General features: G+C 34.7%; 2 protein-coding genes across 2 annotated transcripts; one reads left to right on the forward strand and one right to left on the reverse strand.

The window, feature by feature from the left end:
• The first annotated feature begins 2,044 nt into the window (after positions 1-2,044).
• LOC106934990 (urokinase plasminogen activator surface receptor) lies at positions 2,045-5,255 on the forward strand. Its single transcript, XM_015015199.1, has 5 exons — positions 2,045-2,219; positions 2,613-2,729; positions 2,810-2,965; positions 4,654-4,761; positions 4,853-5,255. Exons 1-5 carry the CDS (start codon positions 2,174-2,176, stop codon positions 5,053-5,055), a joined length of 630 nt encoding a protein of 209 aa, XP_014870685.1. The 5' UTR covers positions 2,045-2,173; the 3' UTR covers positions 5,056-5,255.
• Positions 5,256-9,870: 4,615 nt separating this feature from the next.
• On the reverse strand, positions 9,871-11,149 carry LOC106934986 (kallikrein-13-like). The gene is made up of 5 exons (XM_015015193.1): positions 11,140-11,149; positions 10,839-11,004; positions 10,463-10,524; positions 10,242-10,366; positions 9,871-10,156 (listed from the first exon to the last, which is right to left on the reverse strand). The coding sequence occupies exons 1-5, from the start codon at positions 11,147-11,149 to the stop codon at positions 10,007-10,009; spliced, it is 513 nt and encodes a 170-aa protein (XP_014870679.1). The 3' UTR covers positions 9,871-10,006.
• Between the last annotated feature and the right edge of the window lie 6,026 nt (positions 11,150-17,175).

A 17,175-nucleotide genomic window follows, 5' to 3' on the forward strand; every position in this document is an offset into this window, starting at 1 on the left:
TCGTCAGTAACATGTTTGGATCTGGTTTTAGCAGGATAAATACAGAGTATGTAAAAACATGATATCCTCTTACCTGATACTGGGATGCAGGAATTTTCATTCCCGTCACAGTTGAGGGTTTTCATGCTGTTTTCTCCCTCACAGATGAAGCACTTTTATCCATTTGGATTGAACTTGTAGTCTAAAGAACTGCAGAATCATATTTTTTTTCTTCAAAGCTCCCACTTTTTTATCACCAACTTGTTTCACCCAAATGATCTGCATATGTATGGAGGTAAATTGGGGCCAAAAAGTTTCTTCAGAAGAAAAAAAATGAAACTGAATAAAACATTTAAAATAAAAAATAACATTTGAAACTAAGAAAATGTTCAAAACTACTTTTCAGATTGAATTTTTTTTAAGCTTCAGATATATATTTTTTCAGATTCAAACTTCTGGCCCCATTTTGGCATGGGTGGTGGGGCCTCGGATGACTTACAGCTGGACAACTGCAGTCATTGTGTTTGAATCTGTAAAAAAAAAAATCTCTCAAACAAAAAAAAGCTTTAAATCTGAAAAGTAGTTTTGAGTATTTCTTTCAGGTTCAAATCTTTTTCTCCTTTTGAACAAACTTTATGGCCCCAATTTAACTTCATAGTAAAATCACAAAACTAAGTGTCTTCTACTTTTTCCAGTTCTGCCAATAGACTAAGGTTAAAAAATATGGGGTACATATTAAATATTTATTTCATACATGCACACTTGCACATACTCACACAAAGACCCAATGTTCACTTGGACTTTTCTGGATTTCAGCAGGTGATTGTTTAAATATGAGGAAACTGTCTTTAAAAACTCAATAAAGTTCACAGTTTCCTAAGATTAAAGTCCAGACCAAATGTGTTCAAAGCATTCAAGTTTATAGAAAGCCATCAAGCTCACATATACATAAAATATGATTTTTAACACGTAAACAACTTGTTATCTGTGAGCTGCACATGTGGTTTATGTGTTAAACTTCTGCAGGCTGTTCTTGAGAAAACATGCAGTGGTTTGTATGACTCAACTCCATGCACAGCTGTTTGCAGCTCGATAGAGTCTGCAGGACAGTGCTGGCACATTTATTTCCCTTGTTTTACTACCTGTCTGTGTTATAAGCAGGTGAAGTTCTATTGTTGGCTTTATTTCTTACAGATACAGATCATATTTTCTCTACCTCGAGCTGGACTGGTTTCATACCAGTAGTAGTAGTAATAGGTTATTTATTTTGTGACAAACTCCATGAAGGTGTCCAGTCCTCATGGGCTTATAAGACACACAAACACGTTCGAAGATGCAGACAGAGACCAACATCAACACATCCTTTGAACATAAAGCATCCTCTTTCAATGGAGACAATTTTTTAAAACATACTAAGCTAACAGAAACAAATGATACTGTGGTGAACATTTTCATCAACGGAGCAAAAAAACATTAAATAAACACAGAAAGATCAATATTTATCTGTCTGAGTTTAATTCAAAGATTGTCACTGAACTTGTCAGAGAAGCAGAGCCCCGATGTGAGCTGGACTTGTGTGTGTGAAAGCAGGATGTGGGCAAATAACCCCACATCCTGTTCATGTGAGCAAATAATCCCACATCCTGCTTTCACACACACAAGTCTGAGAGGAAGAACAAAGGATGAACTCAACCCCCCATCACAAAAAAGGCAGAAGTGACACAGGTGTGTATAGAAAATACAATCATATCTCAAACATATTTGAAAACTTTCTCAGTGGGTCCAACCACTTTGAGCTATTTTTGTACTTCATGCTAGACTCCTGCCTGCATGTGTGAACTGCAGGCAGGAAACCAAACAGACACATTTAATATTTTATTCTGCAATATTTAAATACTCAGACTTATAAAAGCAATCTGGACAAACATCAAGGATTTTACCAGATAATTAATTTTTGAGAAGTACACATATCTTGACACCAATTTCTTTGTATTCAGTTAGAGTACTGTTATTGGATAAAAAAGACCTGCTTTTCATTGTGCTGCTTTTTACTTTATGAATCTGCCAATCACAAACATCAGGACCTGCTCAGTTAGGGGAGGTGTAAAGCTGAGAGTAGAGCCCCTCCCAGAAAAACTTTCTATATATATTTTCAACTGAGAAAATTATAACTCACTTGTAATCCCCCAGCAAAATGTTTCTCTTCACTTTGGTGCTTCAAGTGCTGTTTCTACCGGAAGGTAAGTTTTTTTATTACAGTTATTATTACATATCTGTCTAGTTTTCGTCATTCGGTGCTACCGTCAGAGAGAGAGAAGGGGAAGGCGGTGAGAATATAGTAGTTTCCCGGCCATAACGGGAGACTAGACGGGTATGATTAACGTAGCGTTGCATTTATTAGTGTGATTTCATTACATTTAACTGTTCTCCTTCTCTCACATTAAAAACTACAATAATCCAGTTTCTGCTTTTCTTGCTAAGCCTTTCAGACTTTTCCTTCCTACTCTGTATTTCCTGCCGTTTTTGTTTTGGTTAATAATAGGATTTTTGGCATTTAGAAAACATGTAATATCCCTGTTTCCTTTTCATACTTTGTTGACAATAAAAGTTCATTTTCTCTGTATTTTAATTAGCTGACAACCTGAAATGTGAATGTGCATCAAACCTGCCTGGAAGTTGCACTCAGAAAACAATTGAATGTTCTTCACAGAACTATCGTTGTTCAGCAACAACACAAGTCAAATTTCTAGGTACGTATTTGTGAGGTTTCCAGTTGTTGGTTATTAGTTTGGGACCTCCTCACTTTAAATGTGTTGTTCTTTAATTACAGGTGGTGCAAGGTTTTCTGAGCTCAACGACAAAAGTTGCGTTTTACCTGAACTTTGTCTTGACTTTTCCGTCAACTATGGAGCTTACAGAGTGGTACAAAAGAGCAGCTGCTGCGATGGAGACATCTGCAATGCGAAGATTGACTACCCAAAACCTGGTAATTCATTTCCTTATTATGTTTTTCAATACTTTGAACAATTTGAATTTACAGTGCTCACAAACTTTTTAAAACCTATTTCAGACTTGGGTTAAAAAGTATAATCCACTTACAGTGAAAAATAAAAATAGTTGAACCAGCTTAATTGAATTGTTTCAACTTGTAACAAGTAATTAAATCCAGTTTATCCAACCTTATTTATTAAGTTGGTTTAAGTTGACAAAATTAAGTCAGTCTTACTCAAATCATTTAGTTTATGTCAAATAAAATAAAAGGATATTTTTTAAGGGTTTTTTGATTTGAGAGTAATTGGACTGTACTCAGTGCAGGGTTTACTAAAATTGCAATTATATTATTGCATGACATAAATAATCTTCACATACATTTGTACATTTGATTCCTGAGCACAGCTGCACAGGAGGATACAGAATTATGTACAAATATAAGGTTAGCACTAATCCATCTAGGCACTGAGTAGTACTCTCATGCACTACTCAGTGCATGGGAGTACATGCACTCCCATGCTCCCATTTACATAGTACATTTACATAGTACATTTACATAGTACATGGCCTAAATATGGCATATCTAGGCCATGTAGAGACAAACCTAGTTTTATTTCAACCAATCAATCAATTTTATTATATAGCAGCCTTCATCCTGGAAGCACAGGTGGAGGGATGTTTCAGAGGTTGTATTTTTCTCTTCCTGACTTTGGTTTGACGCCTCCAAGGTCATACAGTAAATTAAACAGAGATCAGTTTTCGTTGAAGAGCCTGAGAAAATAACTCCCTAAGAGGAGAAAGCTGAAGGAGGTGCTGTTTGTACATATCTGGTGCCTGATAAGAAGTCATTCACTTTTATCTATTCTTCACTCCCAGGTTCTGCCGGAGTCTCAATGGTCATTTCTTTCTCTGTTTGAGCCTTGATTAAAATACAAACCACAATGCATTCTGTTATTCTTGATTCGTTTATTAATTGAAACAGTGTTTTATATCAAAATATGATTAATTTATTTCCTTAACATAAAGTTTTTGCAGGCTGCTTTTTTTATTGTCAGCACAGGTGAGCAGTGTATAGTGGAGCACAAAAAGCTCTCTTTACAGAGGATGAACAGAAACTGAACTTTCTGATCAGAATTTTAGCTTCTCCATATATTAGACGATACTCCCTATCGCTGTCTTGATCATCAGACAGGTCATCATTTATGTAGTGACAGATGGCAAAGGTCGTCATGCTGGGAATCAAACCTGCAACAGCTTCATCAATTCTCCTGATGTGAGTTGTGGTTCGCCCCTTCGCCGCCACAGCACCTGTTTGGTGCAGGATCTGTCCCTGGTGAAGATTGCGTCATGATGTCAGACGTAGGATATGAGCGCAGCATTAAACTTAGTTGTTGTGAAGTAAAGTTAAAGTAAAAAGTTACTTTAAATTAAAGATTTGTAACTTCTAAGTTAATTCAACACAAAAAGCAAGTTGTCATCAATAAACCTAAAGAATTAAGTCAGATTAAAGTAAAAAAGTTTGTAACATGAACTACAGACCAATAAATGTTTTAAAGTGTAGTGAGTTTAGCTTCATCTGCATATATTTTAAGAGAAACAAGTTAGTGAAAAAAAAGAGTTTTGAAGAAAAAATGTTGTAATTTAGCATTTCTTGTCAATGGAATAACCATCTCTACATCCTAGATGACAAGCTCACTCCAAGTGGCAGAAAGTGCTTCAGCTGTGTGGGAGAAAACTGCATGAAAACTCTTGACTGTGTTGGGGATGAAAACTACTGCGTCAAAGTAACAGGTAAGAGACCAACATGTTTGCATGCTCCATATCTCTCCTCAGAAGAATTAGATATAAATGTGTTACTGATATCATAACTTCATTTTCACAGGAAATGTAGATGGAGCAAGTCTGACCGTGAAGGGATGTGCATCTGAGCTGGTGTGCTCAGATAAGACAGCTTCACTGGTGAATCAGTTCACTGGAGCAAAGTTGAGCTGCTGCCAGGGCGACTACTGCAACAGCGCCAGCAGTGCCAGTCCCGCCCTGCTGCTCCTGCTGGTGCCTCTGCTGGTTTCCAACTTATTTTCTTAGCTCATAGGAAATACTACATTGCTGCCATGTTTTCTTTTTAATCACAATTCATTTGATAAATCTGTTCTTTTTATTTGATTCTATAAAAATGTTTAGTTAAGCAACATTTTGGAATTAACATCTAATATACTTTGTTGTTTGTTTGTTTTTCATTTTGATTTTTTTTTTCCAAAGAGAAAATAAAAACTTTTAGAGAATAAGACTGTAGAGTCCAAATGAATCACTAACCTGGAGAGACTCAGAAATTATTAGCTCATAGAAATGATTGCATGGCTACCAACCTTTTAAAGCATCTAATGAATCTCTTATTTTCCTTTTAACTGGTTCTCTATGAATATAAGACCAAGCATAATTTTTTAAACATCTTCAATATTTCATTGCTATTGTGTACTAAAAGAAATAAACTAAAAATTTTAAATTCTAGGTCTAATACCTTTACCTTATAAAACATTTATTTTTTTAATGGATGCCACTGAGAATAATTAAGTGAAATGATTTCACCCCAAGAGCATGAATACTGCTGAGTAAAAAGAACATCCTTCTCTAAGGCTAGGTTCACACTGCAGGCTGAAGTGATGCTGTAGGTACTGTAAGGCTTTGCCCCCACTAGGGGGCACTACCGATTCTTGCACTCTCCGTTTTCACACTTTTTAACTCGGCAGCACAGATCAAAAACTTTTACATTTACTGGTAACTCTGGCAGATTTTGCTTCAGTGTCGTCTTTCACAACAGATAAATTAATGAAAGAGCCAGCAAAAGCTTACAGCACCTGGTATTCCCAGGCGGTCTCCCATCCAAGTACTGACCAGGCCCGACCCTGCTTAGCTTCCGAGATCAGACGTGTTCAGGGTGGTATGGCCGTAAGCGAAGGACCAGCAGCCACACAGACCTTTTATCTGGCACCAAGAAGCGATAGACTTGTTCCAATAATTTTATTTATTTTTATCATTTTCATGACTTACACTGAAGGCTAATATTGTTGTAGCTCCTGACAGATTTACATTTGACGTTTTAAATTAACTGAGAAGCTCGTTTCATCTCTCATTTTAACACACACTCTCACATTTGTAAAACATTTTATTTAAAACCCAAGATTGTTCCCCCTTTTCCTGCTATTTAGATCTAAATTTGCATCTAATATTCACCAAAGAACGTTTTATCAGCCAATTTTCTCAGTATTTAAATTACAATAATCTGCAACTTAATGTGAAGAAGTTCTTCAGACTAAGAATTTTTGGTTTTCCAGTTCCTCTGAGTTTTTGGTTCTTTCTTCACGATTGCACAACTGGAGCATTTCTTAAAACAATTACTACAACCTGGAAATCTAGCAAACCTGCAAAAGTGATTCAGAACTAATTCAGAATGAATGATTCCTCTAAAGCAGCTCTTCATGTCTGAACGCCTCATCAGAATGAAAAGTCTTGATGCAATGACAGTAACATCAGGGAACGCTGAGAGAAACTGATCAGACACACAAAGGTTTTAAAAAAAAAGATCAATAAACAAAACAATGACATAGTTTGACAACTAGTTAAACATTTATGCTTGCCATTAAAATATTTATTTAGCAACTTCACTAAATATTAAGTTTACCAACTAATTATTTAGCTCTAAGCTAAATGTTTAGCTAGCAAATAATATTTAGCTTGCTAGTTAAGTATTTAGCGCAGCGCTAAATGTTTATGTCAAGTGCTTTATAATTTCATGGCTTCCCACACTTGAAAAAGTAGTCTTGGAGTCTTCAGGATTTCACTCAATCTTTTTTATTTACACCGGTGAACGTGAATCAATGAAGAGATGAAAAACCTGCAAAACACATACAAATTTAAACATACATTATAGACATTTGATTCAAAGTTAATAATTTATCTTAGTTATCAATTCCATTAACTTCAGACATTTCTTTCACAGTTTTAACCGTGGATTCAAGAATTAAATGATTTCCTTTGTTTAGTTGAATCAAACAAATTTTACATGAGGTCAAACATTTTTCTAAATTAGAATTAAACTTTTCTTTGCCTCAGCACATAAGTTTTTGGATGCATTTAATACAGCCAAACTGTAAAAACCAGCAGTGCAAACTCCTTCCTTCTTTTACTCAATTGCAAAACCAAAGTCAAATTAAATTTCAACTGAGTCCCATGAAAGACTTGCAGGTAATCCTTATTTAATTCAAGTCTTTTTCCCATGAAATGCTACTTTGGAGACTGTGTTTGCCTTCCTCAGCTCTGTTGCAAAACCAGCCAAACGCTTTGTGGATTCCTTATATAATCTGAGTTCAGGGTCCTGCTGATTGGACCAGATTTCTTCCACCTACTGAGAAGTCCTGCAGAGTATCACAAAAATGTGTGTTTATGCACCCACATCTGTACCCATGAGCAGATCTGCACAACAGTTTAGCTTCCTCTGATCTCTCAATACACTCAGATAGAAAATGTTTGAGTGTTTAATGTTTCTAAAGTTTAAGTTATCATTAGAAAATGTGTTCAAAACTGTCAGAATTTACCAGAATAAATCTGTTGTGGCCATTTATGCTCAGTTTTGTGAATTGTAATTTCTACTAGTTTAGTTTTCTTTTTTGGGCAGTTACAATATATTTAAGTCAGTTTAGAACCAAAACTTGTAATTAATTTTTATATTTGGTTTAGATTAAGTTGGTAACTGTTAGACGCTCCCATTAATTTGAGTAATTAAGAACGCACTGAGTGCTGAGTGGAGGTCTGATATGTAGTTTTCCGAACCTTCATAAAAGAACTACAGACAATGTATATGGATTTTATGGCCAAACTTTTGCAAAAGGAGAAGTTTCAGCAAAGTGCTCCTCCGTGCCGCTCACTGAGCGTTCCACCCCCTATCAGCTAGAACTGGTCTTTTCTTTGGGAAAAGGAAGAATGTAAGAAGATAAACAGCAAGACAGATGGCAAGCTCTATCTACACAGGTCATCTTACCCTTTCGATCGGGGGCGATTTCTCCCATGGGTGGAGGGAACAATCAGTTCTTGGTGCAAAAAGTTTTAACACAGACAAGACGAAATGAAAATTACGTCAATACTGATTAATATAAGACTGATTAATGATCTAAAGTAATAATAAATGTATGATATATAAATGTAAAAATGATAATACAAAAATCCCTAACAAGGTCGATTGTTTGGCAAATGTTTGGTGTGTTGACGGGAGCTTTTGTAAATTATTTTTTGACCACCTGTTTGTACATGAAACATCAAATTAAGTTTACTTTCGTGTTCGGCTAAGTTGTAAGACATTTTTAGTAATTACTTTGTTGCTATTTTTATATATATTTTTTCAAAACAAATCAAGTTGGAAGTGCGTGCAAATCAAATCAGCTGTTACCACACACGGCCTTTGTTTAATTTTGTTTTTGGAACATAGAAGGCCGCAACAAAATCCAACATATCCATGCAGATGTTATTGTTTTCTACACAAACTGTCTGATGCACATTTTAGTTTTGTTTTCTTTAATGACGAATTTAACAGTTTGTAAAACTAAAAATATGTTTAATATTTCATTGGAAATCCATAAATTTTTTTTCCCACTGATAACCAGAAATAAATACAAGAGTTACAATCTGATCAGACAACAGACATTTATTTTCTAGTTATGTGACAGTGGATGTTATTACTGATTATAACAAACAGTTGTTTGATTTATTCAGAAACAAGATATTCTCACAGTTTAATTTACAAAATAACTTTAATCACCAAATCAGAGCTGGAATAAATGTCTCATTTTCATTCAAGGTTAATATTTTTTTGGTACAATTATAAATGTAAAGCTTTCAGGTAATGTCTGTTAAGTATGAAGAATAAAATGAACTACAAAATGACCACGTTAGAAAAAGTTTGTATCATTTAATGACAGCATGACGATGCAAACCTTCTTTTCTGTTTAATTTCATGTAATATTATCAGTGAGAAATGTAACAAAGTATTTAATGACAAATTTTAGCAGTACTAACATCTTTTTACTTTTTCCAGATGTTACTATAAAAGTTACAGATAACATCTGTTGTGATTAAACTTTTGAAAATTAAATTATAATTTCTGAAAAGTTTTACAAAATAAACATAATTCAGATTTTAATTTCAACAGTGAAAAAATACATATTTTTGCATTTCCTCCTTTATTTTGCAGGTGATTTTTATGTTAATGTTTTTAAGATAATTTTTTGATAGCTTTATGTAAGCCTATAAAAAGTGTTAAAATTACAATTAGCAGTGACTCTTTAACTGTAAGAGAGGGAAATTTTCCATCATTTTTATGTAAAATTTGTGGCAACCAGAAGCTACCATTAATTAGTTTTGCCTGTTTTAAAATATTTTCTTAAAACTTCTTTCATTCCAGATTTCGACATTTGTTTTTAATTATTGGACATTTTATTTCCTTTGTATCTTCATTAAAAATGTGATGTTTTTATTTTTAAGTTATTAGGATTTTATTATCTGCTAATAGTTGCTTTATGTGACTTCTGTTTCATTATTTTTGTGCACAACTCTTTGGTCGTGGAGTTTAAAGTTCTCTAGATCTAAATCAGGAATAGAAACTCCAGAGCTGCAGAGTTTAGATGCTGCATGTTCATTTCTGATGTAAAATAAAGACAAAAACTGAATAAATGAATTACTTCACATGTTTCTCTTCATGTGATTTAAAACTCATGTTTTTAGACTCATTTCAGGGAAAATATCAACTGAACAAACTGAACCATGAATGTCAGCCAGGAAATGCTTTTTTTCAAGTATTGATTTATTTTTCATTTCTGAGGTGAAGAGAAAACTCCATGAGGGAGGTGAAGATCAGGTGAGGAAAAAAACAAAACAATGAATTTATTCTAATTCTACAAACATGTGGATCAAACTGATGAAGATACAATTATAAAATTATATGTGAGAGGAAATTTGATGAGAATTTTATTTCATGATAGTTTATGTTTTATTCAAGGCCAGTTTTTTGTTTTATCCACCCCAAGTATTCACACACATCCATGATTACAGTTGATTGCTGACATGCATAGTCTGCTCCAAAAAAAGAAATCACTCCATAAATCATGCCGTTGTACATCGCTGCTCCACCAGCGTCAGCCTGTAGAAAAATTTATATTTATTTATGTTGTAAAACAAAAAAGTCTTCGAATCGCTGCAGAGAGATATTGAAGAAACAAACTTACATAGCATATATCCTTGTTCGGTGCTTCAGTAAGGAATATATGCCCACGTGTCTGCAAGAAGGTGGAAACAGCAACAACTTTCATGTTGACACACTGAAGATGTGATGGAATAGCAGAAGCAGTTACTGTAGAGAAACATGAGAATCATAAACATGTTCTTCACTCGACCTGTAGAGACAAAATCAAAGATTTTATTAACATAACTTCAATATTTCTCTCACATCGCTTATTATTGGGGCCGGTTGTCGTTCCTCCTTCTCCTGCCAGCTGAACAACATCGCCTCTAAAACACAATAAGAGTAAAATGTAAAAATATAACAATGTAGAAAATTAATTGTTATGAAGAACAATGAAAGAACATAAAATGAATCCATGAAGGACTTCATCCACTGACACAGGAGTGTCCACCTCCAGTCCTCAGTGATGGTGTCCTGTATCCTTTACATGCGTCTCTGGTCCAACACACCTGAGCTAAACAGGTTCTGGTTCTGCTGGTGGCCTGATTACCTGACTCAGGTGTGCTGAAGCAGAGGCAGCAGGACTGGAGGAGTGGAGACAGAAAACCTGAAGTCATGTTTTGATCAGAGAAAGACTTACACTTTAAGACGACGGCTGCAACTTGATAGCTGACCAAGTGGGACATCTCTTATTGGTGTCTCAAGCTTCAGCAACGCAATATCATGCCACTTGCCGTAAATCTCAGGAGCTTGTCGGACTACTTGACGGTAACGTATAATAGTCCGTGGATGAACTTTTAATATTGCTNAAAGTTTATTTTCTCTTTGTTTTAAGTAGCTGACACCCTGAAATGTAAATGTTCACCAAGCATCTATGGAAGTTGCTCTGGGGAATCTGAATGTCCCTCACAGAACGATCATTGCTTAACAGCAACACAAACCACAATTCATGGTACGTATGTATGAGTTTTCCAGTTGATGATTCTTAGTTTGTGACTAACCCACTTTAAAATTTGTGTTCTTTGATCACAGGTGATGAGGTTTCTGAGCACAATGTCAAAAATTGCATTATGGCTGAACTGTGTCTTGACTTCTCAATCAACAATGGATTTCATAGATTGCTGCAAAAAAGCAGCTGCTGCAATGGAGACCTCTGCAACACCCAAACTGACTACCCAAAACCTGGTAATTAATTCCCTGATTGTATTTTTCAAGACTGTGCACAATTTGAATTTGCAGTGCCCACAAGCTTTTTAAATCTAATTCAAAAATAGGCTAAACAAATAAAATATAGTTTTGTGATTCTAGCTTCATCTGCATATATTTTAGGAGAAACAAGTTGGTGACAACAAAATGAAAGCTTTTAAGAAAAAACTATAATAAAGCTTCATTTCTTTTCAACTGAATAACTATTTTTGTATCTTAGACAACAAGTCCACTCCAAATGGCAAAAAGTGTTTCGCCTGTGATGGAGAAAACTGCATGAAAACCCTTAACTGTCTAGGGGATGAAAACTACTGCGTCAAAGTAACAGGTGAGAGGCCAACATGTCTGCATGCTTCATATTTATCCTCAGAAAAATGTTAAGATCAGATGCAAATGTGTTACTCGCATCATAACTATTTTTATTTTTACAGGAAATGTACAAGGAGTAAGTCTGACGACGAAGGGATGTGCCTCTAAGGCAGTGTGCTCAGATCAGATTTCTTCAGTGGTGAATCAGGTCACTTCACGGATTCTTGGACAAGTCATTGGAGTAAAGTTGAGCTGCTGCCAGGGCGACTACTGCAACAGCGCCAGCAGTGCCAGTCCTGTCCTGCTGCTCCTGTTGGTGCCTCTGCTGTTTTCTAACTTATTTTCTTAGCTCACAGAAAATTCTGCATTGCTGCCATGTTTTCTTTTTAATCACAATTAATTTGATAAATCTCTTCATTTTATCTGATTCTATAAAAACTTGGTTAGTTGAGCAACATTTTGGAATTAACAATGTCCTCTATGCTTTATTGTTGTATACTAAAAGAATCTTCCTCAATAAATGCAAAGATTTTTTTTTGAAATTCTGGGTCCAGTACTTTTCTCATTCTAGATGGTTAGTTTCAAAACAAGAAAATTGTCACGATCCGTGTTTCTGTGTGTTTATTTTTGAGATTTCCTGTGTTCAGTCCTGCTTTTCCTGTGAGTCTCTGTCTTGTCCTCCCCGATTGTTTCCCAGGTGTGTCTCATCCCCTTAATTACCTTGTGTGTATTTATACCCACCTTTTGTCCTTGTCTCTCCTTGGATCCTTGTCTAATCTTGTCATTGTTGTCTAATGCCGACTGATGTTCTTCGTGCTGTTCCCTGTTGCTCTGTTTACCTGGATTATCACCATTAAACTCATCATCTTCACCTTCAACCTGGGTCTACCTGTGTCCGTATCCTCACCACAACAAACCTCCACATGACAAAAATTACTTGATGTTATAAATGTGGAATAAACATTTTCCTTTTTCTTTGTTTTAATATTAAAAATTGTTTGTTCAAAGAGAAGTTAAAAGCTTTCAGAGTGTGACCAGCAAGGGAGATCTATTTAAAAATCATGTATAAGATGCGCCCGAATACAGACTGAATAGTACGCAGTATTTTATTAACAATTTTCTTAAAACATTTCTTTCTTTAAAAACATGGCTGCTCGGTCCTTGAAAAGAAAGGGAACATGTCAGATACGAACAGCTCTTAATTATTACAAAAATCAAATCAAACGCCAAAAAAGCAAACAAATTAGTAATTTAAAAAATGGACAACAAAGTCAAAATGTAAAAGAAAAACACTCCAAGCAATGGAACAAATTGTTGGCAGTTGCCACCCCAAACGAGAGCCTTGCCACCCCTGTTGCCACCCCAGCTAGCGACAATGAATTCAATAAATAGTTATGGCAAATCGGACTTTAAGCGCATGAAACTCTTTTTTTTCCGACAACATTGAATGCAACACAATGTAACTTGACACCCACTGAAGTAGCGGGAAGTGAGAGAGAAGGACAGAGCGCCAGCAGCATTGATGTATATTACTGGACTGGACATTAGTGATTTATCGTAAGTCACACATGCGCCATTGCTGTCCATTGAGTCAGGAATATATCAGTGGTCAGGAAAATACTACAATCACGCAAAGAATCAGAACAACGGACGCGATGTTTAGCAGTTAATTCAACCATATATAATGGTAATACGGGCTTCAGATCAGGTGAGGAAAACGTTTTAATTTTAGGAAAACATTGAACAAGTGAGTGGTGGGTCAGTTATACTAGCCTAACCTCTGCTGGCTGCTGGCACCTTAACATGTTCGGTGTGTTTTGGTACAGGTGTTATGCCCAGAAACGCATGCCTGCCCAAAATTGCATCCCCTCTCGCGGGAGCGCGCATCGCTCTAAAGTCTCGCATATTGACGAGAAACCGGACTGAAATATGACCGAAGAGGAAATTTTAAAGATATTTGTAACATTATCACGTTTCTTAACCATGTAATCCCTAAAATGGTGGGTTTTATTTCGCAAATTACTTGAAATAAATACGGTTTTTACACCTTTATTGACACATATGAGTCGAACTTTTTTTCAGTCCGTCTGTTGAAAACGTTCTCCGCAAATGGTTTGAAATTCTCTGTTTTTTCTTTTGATACCATAACAGCTTAAAAGCATTACAAAACAGAGGCCCATTATGTAGAACATTTTACATCATGCTTAACTTTCTAGTCTGTTAATGTAGGAGGGAATGCATTTTAATTCATGAGCCTGAAAATATTTGCATCCATCCTGTTGATATAAAAATTATAGCATTAGCTCAGAGAACAAGTGTCATTACGTAGAAAAGGTGAAATCCTTTCAGCTCTTTATTTCTCCAAGTTAGCACAGGGATGCATTTTTTTGGCAATTTGCTTTTCCAGCCTGCCAAAATATGCATCCCCTCTTTATTCTCCTCAAATATTCTGATTATGTAAAAAAAAAATATATTTCACACTTAACTTTTTTTTTCTTAAAGTTAGCACAGGGATGCATTTTTTGGCAACATACATGCCTTATTTATTGTCCCCCATATATGAAACTTATGTATTACATATGATTTTCATGCAGGATGGTCAGTTATGATATTTTTTGTATCAGTACAAAAGTCATGTTCAACATTTTTATTTATTGTTGTCATAATAAATCACACTCAATAATGTTGACATAATTGTCTGTATTGTGATTGTAAATGGTTCCCCTTATTACAATTTTTCATTTTATTTTTATTTATTGAGAGCATCATTAAATATGAACGTATTTGAATTGATTGTTCGACACATTGTATTGTATGCACTTAAAATTCATACTTGTCTATATTACCAGTGTACTACTCATTTGTATTGCATGTATTTCAATCAATCACTCAAATTTTATTTGTATAGCACATTTCAGCAGCAAAGCATTTCAAGGTGCTTTACATAATTAAAGAAAAAAATAAGAACAGCATGTGACATTGAATAAACAGTAAGAAAGAGAAAGAGATTTTGTAAAAAAAAATGTATTTATGTTATTCTTTAGCAGTGATTGTTTTTCCAGTCTATGTTTGTTGAGACAAAAATTCTCAGAGATATTATATCAGAAAATATTAAGGAATAGTTATTTTTGTTACATTTTCTGTTAATAAAATAGAAAATCAAAGAATTTTGATAAAACTATTAGTCCGTATTGCCCATCTTTATTCCATATTTCACCGTACTTGTACTTCCTCTCTATTTTAGCCAAAAAACTCTTACTTCATTATTCCACAATACATGTGCTGAAATTGATCAATTTTACGGAAAACGAGTCTGAAAAGAAAGTATGACATGTTTCTTTTCTACTGGTGACATTTTCATTTTTCTTTTGAAGTGTAAATGTGACTTTAAAAATCACAGCATTTTTCATCAATACATCATTTCAATATAAATTTGAAACACACAAATACAACCTTTCACCTTCTGAAATAATGAGCTAACAAACAAATATTGATAATTAAGAAGAAGCTTTATGTTGACAAAACCCAATATCACCTTTAGTAAAAACAATAATGAACTCAAAATATTCTTATGTTGTTATTTGACAATTCTGATTTTTTTATTTACAGATCGCATGTGCCATGTACAACTGATGGTACCACCAAGGCTGTGTTAATTTCCCACCGGCACAGACTTCTGCTGTGCAATGTGCTTATAGATTTTATTTTTGCACCAACACACTTCTTTAATTAATTTTTTTTTTCATTTTTATGTTAAACCAAAATAAAAATTGTTTGTATATGCTTTACATTTAGCAAGGTTGCATGTCAGATTTATTTCCTTCTCTAGGAGTAAGTCTGACGACGAAGGGATGTGCCTCTGAGTTAGTGTGCTCAGATCAGTTTTCTTCACTAGTGAATCAGTTCACGTCACAGATTTCTGGACAGGTCACTGGAGTAAAGTTTAGCTGCTGCCAGGGCGACTACTGCAACAGCGCCAGCAATGCCAGTCCTGTCCTGCTGCTCCTGCTGGTGCCTCTGATGTTTTCTAGCTTATTTCCTTAGCTCATAGAAAATTCTGCACTGCTGCCATGTTTTCTTTTTATTCACAGTTTATTTGATAAATGTTTCTGCAGACAGAAACCAGCATCAACACATCCTTTGAACATAAATTGTCTTCTTTCAAAGATGCCTAGCTTTTGAATCTTACTGAGCTAACAAAAACACATAATACTTAAATACTGTAGTTTATCTTCATCACACTTATAAAATAAATCTGGAGAAACATCAAGGATTTTACCAAACAATTTCTGAGAATCATATGTATCATGTCGCAATTTCTTTAAATTTGATTAGAGTATTGTAATTGGATTTTTTAAAATTATCCAATTACAATACTCTAATCAAATTTAAAGAAATTTGATTTAAATTTGATTGGCTGGTAGTGTGTTTCTTTTACATACACTATTAATCTGCCAATCACAAACAGGAGGATCTGCTTAGTTAGGGGTGGTGTAAAACTGAGCGTAGAGTCCCTCCAAGAAAAACTTTAGATATATTTTTTCATCTGAGAAAATTATAACTGACTTGTAAACCACAAGCAAAATGTTCCTCTTGACATTGAAGCAAAATGTGCCAGGAGTACAAATAAATGTAAACGTTTTTTGATCCGTGTTGAGTTAAAAACGTCTGAAAATACGGGGAGCTAAAGTTGTTATCGCCCCCTGGTGGTGGCAAAAGCCTACAGCACCCGGTATTCCCAGGTGGAACTCCCATTGAAGTCGTAACCGCGTGCACAACTCACGTGGAAACAACAGCAAAATGTTTCTCTTCACTTTGGTGCTTCAAGTGCTGTTTCTACCGGAAGGTAAGNACATTTATTTTCTAGTTATGTGACAGTGGATGTTATTACTGATTATAACAAACAGTTGTTTGATTTATTCAGAAACAAGATATTCTCACAGTTTAATTTACAAAATAACTTTAATCACCAAATCAGAGCTGGAATAAATGTCTCATTTTCATTCAAGGTTAATATTTTTTTGGTACAATTATAAATGTAAAGCTTTCAGGTAATGTCTGTTAAGTATGAAGAATAAAATGAACTACAAAATGACCACGTTAGAAAAAGTTTGTATCATTTAATGACAGCATGACGATGCAAACCTTCTTTTCTGTTTAATTTCATGTAATATTATCAGTGAGAAATGTAACAAAGTATTTAATGACAAATTTTAGCAGTACTAACATCTTTTTACTTTTTCCAGATGTTACTATAAAAGTTACAGATAACATCTGTTGTGATTAAACTTTTGAAAATTAAATTATAATTTCTGAAAAGTTTTACAAAATAAACATAATTCAGATTTTAATTTCAACAGTGAAAAAATACATATTTTTGCATTTCCTCCTTTATTTTGCAGGTGATTTTTATGTTAATGTTTTTAAGATAATTTTTTGATAGCTTTATGTAAGCCTATAAA

Source organism: Poecilia latipinna, unplaced genomic scaffold (genome assembly GCF_001443285.1).
Source record: "Poecilia latipinna isolate Pla-1442-1.1 unplaced genomic scaffold, P_latipinna-1.0 Scaffold1891, whole genome shotgun sequence".
NCBI classification, from domain to species: Eukaryota; Metazoa; Chordata; class Actinopteri; order Cyprinodontiformes; family Poeciliidae; genus Poecilia; species Poecilia latipinna.

What these genes read in the sequence shown, in the direction of transcription:
- LOC106934986 (XM_015015193.1), bottom strand. An exon ending in TGCAGCCGTCGTCTTAAAGT is followed by an intron (nt 10,525 to 10,838) that starts GTAAGTCTTTCT and finishes ATTGTGTTTTAG; the next exon opens with AGGCGATGTTGTTCAGCTGG. An exon ending in CGGCCCCAATAATAAGCGAT is followed by an intron (nt 10,367 to 10,462) that starts GTGAGAGAAATA and finishes GTTTCTCTACAG; the next exon opens with TAACTGCTTCTGCTATTCCA.
- LOC106934990 (XM_015015199.1), top strand. Translation starts at nt 2,174, where the DNA reads ATGTTTCTCTTCACTTTGGTGCTTCAAGTGCTGTTTCTACCGGAAG. An exon ending in AACACAAGTCAAATTTCTAG is followed by an intron (nt 2,730 to 2,809) that starts GTACGTATTTGT and finishes CTTTAATTACAG; the next exon opens with GTGGTGCAAGGTTTTCTGAG. An exon ending in GATTGACTACCCAAAACCTG is followed by an intron (nt 2,966 to 4,653) that starts GTAATTCATTTC and finishes TCTACATCCTAG; the next exon opens with ATGACAAGCTCACTCCAAGT.